This window comes from Lolium rigidum, chromosome 4 (assembly GCF_022539505.1).
Source record: "Lolium rigidum isolate FL_2022 chromosome 4, APGP_CSIRO_Lrig_0.1, whole genome shotgun sequence".
NCBI lineage: Eukaryota > Viridiplantae > Streptophyta > Magnoliopsida > Poales > Poaceae > Lolium > Lolium rigidum.
Window position 1 is genome coordinate 190,072,299 of NC_061511.1, and position 10,708 is coordinate 190,083,006.

Consider the following 10,708-nt stretch of genomic DNA (forward strand, 5'->3'; position numbering starts at 1 on the left):
ACTCTCTAGGTGCCCATATAGTGTAACTTTTGTGCTAGAATCTTATTACACATAAAAAGATTTAAGCAAGTATATTTATCCTATGCTTAGAGCGGCATAGCTAGTAGTAATATCTGGACCAAAGGTATTGGCTTGTGAGACAAGACTTTTATTTGGTTTGTGCGAGCTCTTCTAGAAATACTGGTCAGATAAGGTTCTACGGTATACTGTATTTTTCAAACCTCTTATTCCCGCAGACATTGACTACTAGTCGCATTTGGTGCGCGCGCGGGGATTCAACGATTAGTCCACTTCTTGTCCAGTTGCTGACTTAGCACCGTTGATCACTCTCAGTCCCGTATCTTGAGGTATACGTGTAGCCCGCCTAGAATCTTCATTCCCCCGGTCATCTCGTACGCCGGCGGCGACTCCATGCTGGCCGTCGGTGCCTGCACGTTCAGCGTGAACCTCCGGAGAACAGCTGCCGCGACCGTCTTCATCTGCAGGTAGGCCATCTCCTTTCCCGGGCACGCCCGGGGCCCGGCGTGGAACACCGGGTACTGCGCCGCGTCCACCGCCACGAACTCGCCGTCGTCGCCGAGCCAGCGCTCACGCAGGAACTCTAGGAAGTTCTCGCCCCACAGCTTCTCCATCCGCCCCATGGCGTACGCCGAGTAGTTGGCGAACCAGCCGGCGCGCACCTTGGTGCCGTCCGGGAGGACGTCGTCGGCGACGGCCACCCGCCCGTTGAAGGGAACCGGCGGGTACAGGCGCATCGCCTCAGTGAGCGCGGCGTGGAGGTAGCGCATGCCCTTCACGTCGTCGTTCGGCGACCGGGACACCTCGTCGTGGACGCGCCGCTCGCACCGCGGGTTCACAGCAAGGAGCCAGAAGAACCACGTGAGGGCCGAGGTCGTGGAGTCCTTGCCGGCAAGCACGAAGCTGACGACCACGTCCCGCAGGAGCCGGCGCTTGGCCTCCGGAGTGGGGAACATGGCGGCGAGCTCGCCGCCGCCGTCCTCCTCGTCCATGGCCGCCATGAACCGCGAGAGCAGGTCCGGGTCGCCCACGCCTTGGTTGTTGTTTCTCTGGCTCGCCTCCTTGGCTTCGATGACGGACATGGCGTGGTCGTCTATGACGCCGATGGCTTCACGGAGCCGGCGCGACTTGCCGACGTTGAGAAGCTTGGTGAGCTTCCGCACGGGCGTGGACGGCGTCAGCGTGCGCATGAAGGAGATCTCGACGGCCGTGTCGAAGGCCTTGAAGAGCGCCTGGTGCTGGGTGTCAGCCCACTCGAGGAACGTGGAGCTCTCGACGCCGAATGCGACGTGGCAGATGTTGTCGAACGCGAAGCGGCGCAACGTCTCCTGGAGGTCGACGGCCTCGCCGGACAGCGCGGTGGCGTCGAGGAACGGCAGGAGGCGGCGGCCGAGGTGGACGGCGAGGACGTCTTGGGTGAAGCGGCGCAGCGAGCGGGAGGAGAAGGCGTAGGACGCGAGCTTGCGCTGGAGGGTCCAGAGGCGGCCGTCGGCGCCGAAGATGCCGTCGCCGATGAGTTCGGACTGCGCGGCGCGGAACTGCGCGCCCCTGTTGTAGTTGGCGAAGCTGGCGCGCAGGAGGTGGTCGACGCCGGCCGGGTCGGCGGTGGTGACGGCGTGGCTGGCGCCGAAAGGCCCCCACGCCTCGATGGTGTTGGACGGCGCCGCGCGCAGCATGTCGGTGTACCAGTCGAAGAATCTCCCGCGGTTGCGGATGAACTCGAGGGTGTTCCCCAGGACGGGGTTGGGGTGCGGGCAGCAAGACGTTCCTGTCTTCAACGGGGAAGCTCGGCGGCGCCAAGCATAGAGGATGACAGTGGTGAAGAGGATGAAGAGCACGGTGATGTGTGTGATCTCCATGGTCGTTGGTCCGTCCACCTGAAACTTGGGATTTGGTAATCCGGATACAAGTAGTGCTACGACGAAGGGTGAACACAAGCATTTTCCTTTCACTTCTTCACATTATTTTCTCTCAGCGTCGAGTATGGACCTACCACAGTCGTTGGGTTCCTGCTTTCCATGACAATTCTACGCGTAGGGTCGAAACTGGTAGGGGATAATCCCGAGTATCTTTTTTTCCAACCGGGCTTCTCACCCCTTTCCATTTCATTGCTAAAACGGAAATACACAGTTCGATGCTTACACAGAAATAACAAGAAAGGGGTAGGTGAAAAGAGAAGCGAGTTGGGGCAGTAAGAGGAAACCCCTGCGATACTCCTAAATCAGAATACCGCCATGGAACGAAAACCTGTTACCACCAACAAACTCCCAGCAAAAACAGAAACTAACTTTAACAGGAACCAGTCTACTAGGAAGCATCTTGTATCCGTATGACCGTATTTGTATAAAATTGGAGATAGGTAATCCCGAGTATCTTGTATCCGTATGACCGTATTCGGAGAATCACTTTCCGTGACTAACTTAGGTTGAAATTGCGAAGTCTCTCTAATTGTATTCTTGGGACGGGGCTTGCCTGTGCCGCCCGCATGCGACCATCGGTGCGACTCAACACATAAACGACATCTAGCGGCTCTGCGCCTTTGCCTCCCGCACCCCCAGTTCAGGCTTTTCCGAAAATAAAACAAAATAATGCGAAATACATCCCTGACCGTATCTGTGCCGCATGTACTGATTCATTTCTTCCACTTCGGTAGTTCCGTATCGTTTGCTTCTCTTCGCCATCCACTCTGCCTGAACTCGAGCAGGAAGAACTTAGTGGAAACTAAGCCGTCCGGCCAGAACTACGGCCTCCGGCTGGCCATGCATGGTGCTGTCCCTGCGGCTTCCAGCGCCAACTCGCTGCTCCGCCGTCAACCTCTTGGTCAGAGCTCTAGCCTGATCTTTTTTTTGAGAGGAAAAGCTGCGATTATATTAAGACATCAAACTGTCTGATACAATTGTGTCCCTAATAACAGCCGGTGGAGCACCAAGCCAAGTACTACAAACATTATTGTCGCAGCCTTCTTTAGCTAAACCGTGAGCTACTCTATTAGCAGACCGACGAACCGCCTGCACAGATGCATCACCAAAGGTTCGGAGAAGCGCCTTCACTTCCTCCACAAGCGGACCATAAGAGGATCGATCCATCTCCTCCTTCGGCAATTTGGCTCTTACCCCTGTACTATCTGTTTCCAGGATCACCCGAGAAGCCTGTAGATCCTTTGCCAAGATGAGTCCCCGGCGACATGCCAACAGCTCCGCGCCTTCGGCATCTGCAACATGGGTGAAAAAATGGCAAGCTCCAGCGAGGAAGTCACCATGGTGGTCTCGGATAACCACGCCCGCCCCTCCGTTGCATTCTCCTTGACGAAAAGCCCCATCAGTGTTCACCTTTACCCAGTCTTGTGCCGGTGGGAGCCAGCGCTCTACCGGAGCAGCCACACATGGTCCTGGGGATTTCAGACTCCGCCATTCCTCTATTTGAGCAATAGTCAGAGAGACAAGCTTGGTTGGATCATCCAGCTTATGGGTCTCCCGAGCATTGTTCCTAGCAAGCCACAAGTTATAAATCAACATAAAGAACCAGGTGGCTTCATCTGAGGAACTCCGACCTATCCAATCCAACAACCAGCCTCTGAGGTCTGTATGGCAAGCTAGTCTTTTTGGCGGGGAATCCAAAAGCACTCCAGTCTGGGCCGCACGCTAGACAGACAACGCCGTCTTTGATTCTCCTATGACTGAGCTCAGTTCCCACTGCCAGGCCGTTCTCCACTAGCCTCCACATGTGCACCTTCACCTTCCCCGGTACTGGGGTATCCCAAAGCGCTAGCCACCCCTTGTGATCTTGGCATGATCTAGACGATTCAGTTGCACCTCTAGCATCTCTCTTCCTCTGAACCGCTAAGTGGTAAGCAGATTTAACCGAGAAAACACCATTTTTGTGTAGTTCCAAGCTCTGAAATCTTGTGTGCCCGGCCGTCCAACTGGAGTGCACAGGATGTCGGCAACATCAATGTCAAAAAAATGTTGCTGCACCTTCTCCTCATTCCACGCACCCCCCTCAGGTATAATGAACTCGCTCACTAACCTCGGGCAATTTTCCTCTCTTTGTCCCAGTGGACATTGAGCACCTGACCTTGGGATCCAATTATCCTCACGCACCTTTATGGAGGTGCCATCACCAATCCGCCACACGAGGCCAACTCTAAGGAGATCTCGGCCATGTATGATTCCTCTCCAAGTGTATGAGGCTCGTTTAGGCCAACTCTAGCCTGATCCTGGACGAGCGCGAGCATGCGTCAGTTCCTCCGCCGCCAGCCAGTGTACGGCAACCTGATTGGGACTTTTCAGTTGGAGCCTGTGGATGAATTTACTATTTCCTCTCTTTTCAATTGGAGGAGAATTTCTTGTGTTCATAGATTCGCTTCAACCCCCCTGTTTCTATTTGCATTAGCGGAAGATCTGAATTTTTTCCTCTCTTTTCAATTGGAGGAGAATTTCTTGTGTTCATAGATTCGCTTCAACCCCCCTGTTTCTATTTGTATTAGCGGAAGATCTGAATTTGGCCCGCATCTATCTATTCTGTTGATGTTCCCGTGCGATGTGATTACCTATCTCCAATTTTCTGTTTGGTGAGAGTGTATTACGGAATGGAAATCTGTACAGGGGAGAAGCATACGGAGGGGGCTGTTCTGTACGTTGCTGGTTTTTTTTAGGAAAAGCCTGAGCTGGGGACGCGGGAGGGGCACCACTCGATGCCGTCCATGCGAGCCGTCGCACCGATGGTCGCGTGTGGACAGGATATGGAAAGTGGTACTCCGTACAGTAGTAGTATATAGTATATAATCCGAATTATCTGTCATTTATATGATCCGAACCGATACATCGATATATGTAAGGCTTCGAGACGATTTTTAGAAGTGGAAACAATTTAAATAAGATGTTTTATATCCTACCAAATAGAGGCTCCAATCTACCGGGCGATACTTAGAACATGTCTAACATGCCCCTTATAACCCGCCCACCCCGTAAAATTCCGGAGAGATACGGGGCAGGCGCGGTTTGGGCCGTCTAGCAGGCCCCGTATTCGGGCCGGCCCGTTTCAGCGGAATACGGGCCCCAGGAAATCTGCCCTGCCGCCCCCTACTTATACCGGGTGAACGTGCGAGTGAGGGGTTAACCCCTCACTCGCAACCCTAGCTCCGCCGTGCGCCGCCGCCTCCTCCATCCTGCTCCGGCGAGCAATTCCTCACTCCCCCGCGCCGTTCCACCCCAGCTCCGGCATGGACGCCCGCCGCCGCAGTACCGCCTCACTGGCGAGCGGATCGAAGTGATCCCGCTCGCCGGACAACGTGGAGGATGTGTGGCGGCTCCAATGCAAGAGATCCGCCACCGGGAGCCGCTGTGCGGCCTGCAAGTACGACGGCGCCGCGTTCGTCCCGCCGAAGCTCCGTGAGTTCGCGTGGGGCGGCCGCTGGTACAACAAGGACCCGCCGCTCAAGCCGATGAGCGGCCCCAAGTTCGACCAGTGGCGCGCCGAGTGGGAGCGCCAACGCCGGGTGAAGGAGGCATGGAACGCGAGCATCGGGAGCACCAGCGGCGGAGGAGCTCCGCTCGCCGGCGAGGAGGAGGAGGAGAACGAGGACCAGGACCCCGCCTTCTTGAAGGCGATTCAAGAGTTCCTCAAGGACGCCGCCGAGAGGAAGAGGGCGGAGGAGGAAGATAGGGCGGCGGCCATCGCCGCCGTGAAGGAGGCGGAGTTGCGGGAGGCGGAGGCGGAGGCCGAGGGGTACATCATCGACCTCTCCGACTAGAAGTCGCGATCCATGATTGCGCATTTTGTATGTATATACGTCGATTCGCATGTACGATCGACGAACTATGAATGAACAAGTTTCCCGGGGTTTTAAATTTACGAATTTACGCGGTCAAATACGGGGTCTGCTAGACGGAACGGTGTATCTACGAGCATTTTTTTTTATACAGGGCGAAAAAGTCGCGAAATACGGGGCAGAAAAGTAAGGGGCCTGCTAGACATGCTCTTAGCTTGTCTTGTCGTGTTTGGATTTTTGAAGGGTTTTATTTTTATTTTTGAGGGAAACATGGCTTTATTGATCACATAATTTTTTAAGGTTATGTTCTCCCCTAGCCGTTGGCAATATGATGGCCCATCATCATGATGGAATAAGTTGTAGCACCCCCCCCCCCCCCCGCCGCCGCCCACCGTTGCTTCAATGGTGACTTTCGGCAAGATGACGACATTTGGTGTCAGTTTCTTCTAACCGAGTCAAGAGTTCAGTGGCAACGACTTCGGCTGTAGGGCACTGGTCTTAGGCCACATGTACAAACAATTCCTGACATACATTAACTAATTCAGCCTGGCATCGGTAGGGGAGTGGCGATAGCGGCACGTCGATGGCTTGTTTTGACGAGGCTAGTGGTCGTTTAGTGATCTAGCTAGGAACCTCGATGTAGTTTTTATTATATTTAGCGTGCTTTGTACTTAGTTATGGTGAACCTTTATAATAAATCAGAACCATAGAAAACTTGATTCATTAAGATCCAACTTCTAGTAAGGAAACGGGTTCGGGCGTGTGTGTGACGGCCTTGGCATTGGATACCTAATATCCTCCTTATATAGTTGTATACAAGAATTCTATATCTCATTTGAAATAGTTAGGAAGGTGCTACTATTTATATATACTAGGATGGACCTATGTCTGTACATGGAAAGGGAACATGATTACATGAGTGATGGACTAGTTGTGTGGATCAGAATTGAACACCCATCGTCTAATTGAGGGGCACAAGACAGCGAGAAAAACTTCAAACCATACTTGAAGAAAACAAGATCATGGAAACGAATTATTTTTGTGCGTGAGACAACAACAGCTTATTAATGTGCTCATGGCTTCATGCAGTTGCCATCAAGTGCCGGCCGGATGGCCATCAACATCATGCAGAGCGCCATGTTCCGAACGCCGGCGACTAGGTCGATTTTATATGGTGAATCCAGTGAAACGAGTACGTGCCGTGGAAATTAAAGCAAGGCACCACTATCATATCCCAGGCATATTTGACACTAGAGATCAGGGCGTAATCCAGGCACAAACCACCAAAGTCATGTACGCGACACTGCCGCTCTCTCTGTTCAAGAGCAACCCGGAGGCAGCGGCATGGCCGCCACCGGATGGCGTAAACTCGGGTTGTTACCTCGTCGTGAAGGACACCGACGACGGCTACGACAGCGATGATTGCGAGTCGTGCTGCCTGGGCCCGTACAACAGCTCGCGTGTTCACAACCTTCCGTTCCCGCAGAACCGAGTGATCACGGTTGGAACCGCCGACGGGGACGGCGAGAACAACGCCAGCAACACCGTCTTGTTCGTGCCCGTCCTCGACCAGCCGCTCGCGTCGAACCGCTACTACGCCGTCATCGCGTCTGGGAGGAGGAAAGGCCTCGTCAGGGCGTGCTCCCGCAAGGAGGACATGTCAGAGGGCTGGTTCGGCTGGAACGTCATCGACGTGGAGCCGCGCCCGTTCAACCCGGCCGATATCTACCAGCAGATCGAGATCGTCCAGCGCCGGAGGGGGCAGTTCGATCACGGCTAGGGCCGTCGCCCCGGACGGCTTTGCTTACAGGCTATACCGCAGCAAGTACTGGCACGCGTACGCCTCCAAGCCAAAGAACTTCAACCTCACCGAGGCGCTGGGCATGAACGCCCCGCTCCGGTCGCGCCAGCTCGCGGATGCAACGACGACGCCATCGGCCCTGGTGGGGAAATGGTACTGCCCGTTCTACCTCGTCAAAGAAGGCGGCCTCTCCCCGCCGGAGCAGTTGGACAGTGCCGCGTTCTACGAGGTGACGCTCGAGCAGCGCTGGGAGCCGATCCGTGACGATGCCGTTTCGTTGAGGGTGCTCATCGGCGGGAGTGTCCAGGCGACGCAGGAAGTTCCGAGCAGCAGCGGGTCAGGCTACGGCAACGGGTACGTCTGGTTCAGGTCGCGTGTTACGGGGCTGAGGGTTGGGGTGTCTACTGCCGTGTGGGAGAGGATGCGATGGGAGCAGTACATGGGCGGGTGGGTCGACGAGGAGACTGGGTGGGTCGACGGCCGGTCGGTGCTGGTGGAGAGGTTCGCGGTGAAGAGGACGGACGGCAGCGTCGCCATGGCCTTCGACTTTGTGCACATCAACAAGATTACTGCTTGAACAATATCATTACATATCTTCCCACGGTGCGTTGTCATTGCCTTGATGATTGCTGATTTAAAAAGGTTTGAAATTTGTAAATTTTGACAGTGTTAATAGTTGTGAGGTTTCGTGCTTTTGTTGCTCACCAGATTGTTAGCCGATTTCCTGATTTTACCTCTTCTTGTGCATTAAGTCAGACTGTCAATTTGAAGATATTGGATATATTGCTTGTGTTATGTAAGTCAAAATTTGTGTAATGATATCAACAATGCAAGAAGATGCATATTTCTTGTTCGGATTCTTTGTCAAAGTGTCTAGGAGCACTCCAGACTTTTGAAACTTTTTAAACGACTGTGTGCATCTTAGCAATGCAGAGATCGGGTGTAATTGCTTTTTATGAGTAATAAAGCGCTCATTATAAAAAAAAAATGCTCCTAGTTGGATATCACTATCTTCACCGTGAAGACCAAAGGGTTGGGATATTGTACATTATACATTTATACTTGCTCTCTCCATGGAAGAGTGTATTTTCAACTTCCTTGAAAAGTCAAACTATCTCAAAATATAACCAAATCTATTTATATACCTAAAATAATATATCGGATGTTTAATAAAGATACCATGTTAAGCCACATCACATAAATTATTTTAATCATCAATTTTATAATTTATGAGCAGGATTTAATATTACTCACCGTCCCCGTATGACGTCCGGCGCGTTTTAGGGATTGTATGGGGGGCGCCGGCGCGAAATGAAAAAGGGGGACTTGCCGACGCCCAGTCGTGCACCCCATAGGCGCCTCCAATACAATTTCATATATAATTAAACTTTAAACAACAAATAACATGTGATAATTTATTACAACTTAAATAAATGTTGGACATAATTCAACAAGTTCAACATAGCACACAAATAATTTAGGTTCATCAAACCACCCAAATTTAAAGTTTAAATCACAATGGTAATGAAATAAACAAACTAGACGCTGCCTTTGAGAATCCACAAATGCTCCACCAGATCATCTTGCAGTTGGTGATGAGTGTTGGAGTCTCGTACTTCTTGACACCTGGCGAGAAATGCAGCAAATGTGGGAGACACATTGTGATCAACATCTGCAAGAGAACCTATCCGTTCATATGGTTCAGTGTCAAACACTGGAAATTCCCGCTAGCTGGACGTTGTGCAGTATGACACAAGCAGTCATGACCTCCCACAACTGCTCTTTGGACCATGTAAGAGCAGAGTATCGGACAATGGCAAATCGAGCTTGCAACAAATTCAAGTGCCCTCTCCACATCCTTTCTGGCAGCCTCCTGCATTTGAGCAAACCAAGCTTTCTTCCCTCTAGGTACAAGGTTCAAGATTCTCTTCAGAAATGTTGACCATCTTGGATAGATGTCATCTGCAAGATAGTAGTCCTTGTCATACTGGTGGCCATATATTGATATCAAACTGCACTGGAGGGGCATTGCATTCGACAAGTTTTTGGAACACATCGGAGCACTGCAACACATTGATATCATTGTGTGATCCTGCCATGCCGAAGAACGCATGCCAAATCCACAGGTCCTGGTCGGCCACTACCTCAAGCACGACACTGCATGCACCTTCTGTCCCTTATACATTCTCTGGTATGCAAAGGGACAGTTCTTCCATGCCCAGTACATACAGTCGATTCTGCCAAGCATCTCAGGAAAACCTCTCTCTGCATTTTCTGCCAAGATCCTCTGCCTTGGCTGGCTCTTTCGGTGCCCCACCACGGAGCCACCAATGATCGGCTTGTCCTCCCCGGTGATCATGTCCAAGAGGGAGATGAGGATCGCTAGATGTTCGTCGTCTGTAGCGGCGTCCCTAGTAGCAGCCGCGACAGCGAGATCCTCGTCCATGAGCGCGGTCATGACGTTCGAGTCCATCGCCTTGGCAAATAGACAAACACCTTGCGTGCAAGGTGGGAGTGTGGTGGGGATGGAGGTAGCAGTGGTGGTGGGAGCGGGTGAACGGCGGCAGTGGGAAGGGCCGACGATGCGACGAGGGTTACAACAGATTGTATGCGATGGTGGAGTGGGTTCCTACCGGCGGCAATGGACCGTCGCGGCAAGGGGTGGATGCGGCGGCGACAGTGGCCGCGAGGCGAAGGAGGAAAATATTTGTATTTTTTTGGCTCTAGTCGCCGACAAGGCTACCCGCGGCGTTTTCTCGCCACGTCGGCGCTTCCGCTAGCCCCCCTGTAGATTGGGTTCGGCCTGGGGGTGCCGGACGGAGAGTTGGGCCGTGGCTAGGCGTCCGTAAATTTGGGAGCCGTGGCTGGGCGTCCATTTTCGCCCCCCCCCCCCCCCCAATTGGCTATTAGGGGCCTTTTGAGAGGACGATTGGAGATGCACTTATGCCTACGTAAATGTCTAGTCGGGTTTGACACGGTCCAGGTCGATCCATAACACTAAAATTATATTGATTGTTGGCTTTGCCATTCATAGTTAAAATTTAATCGGTTATGCAAAGTCATATCCTAGAAGTTCGTGTCCAATATAACTGGATGTTTGCGAAGGTTGTGCACTCACA

At 52.7% G+C, this 10,708-nt stretch overlaps 1 protein-coding gene and 1 pseudogene across 1 annotated transcript; one reads left to right on the plus strand and one right to left on the minus strand.

The window, feature by feature from the left end:
- Positions 1-48: 48 nt before the first annotated feature.
- Positions 49-2,033, minus strand: LOC124648580 (cytochrome P450 94B1-like). Its single transcript, XM_047188314.1, has one exon. It carries the CDS (start codon positions 1,875-1,877, stop codon positions 330-332), a length of 1,548 nt encoding a protein of 515 aa, XP_047044270.1. The 5' UTR covers positions 1,878-2,033; the 3' UTR covers positions 49-329.
- Positions 2,034-7,079: 5,046 nt separating this feature from the next.
- On the plus strand, positions 7,080-8,166 carry LOC124647949 (annotated as a pseudogene).
- Positions 8,167-10,708: the final 2,542 nt, after the last annotated feature.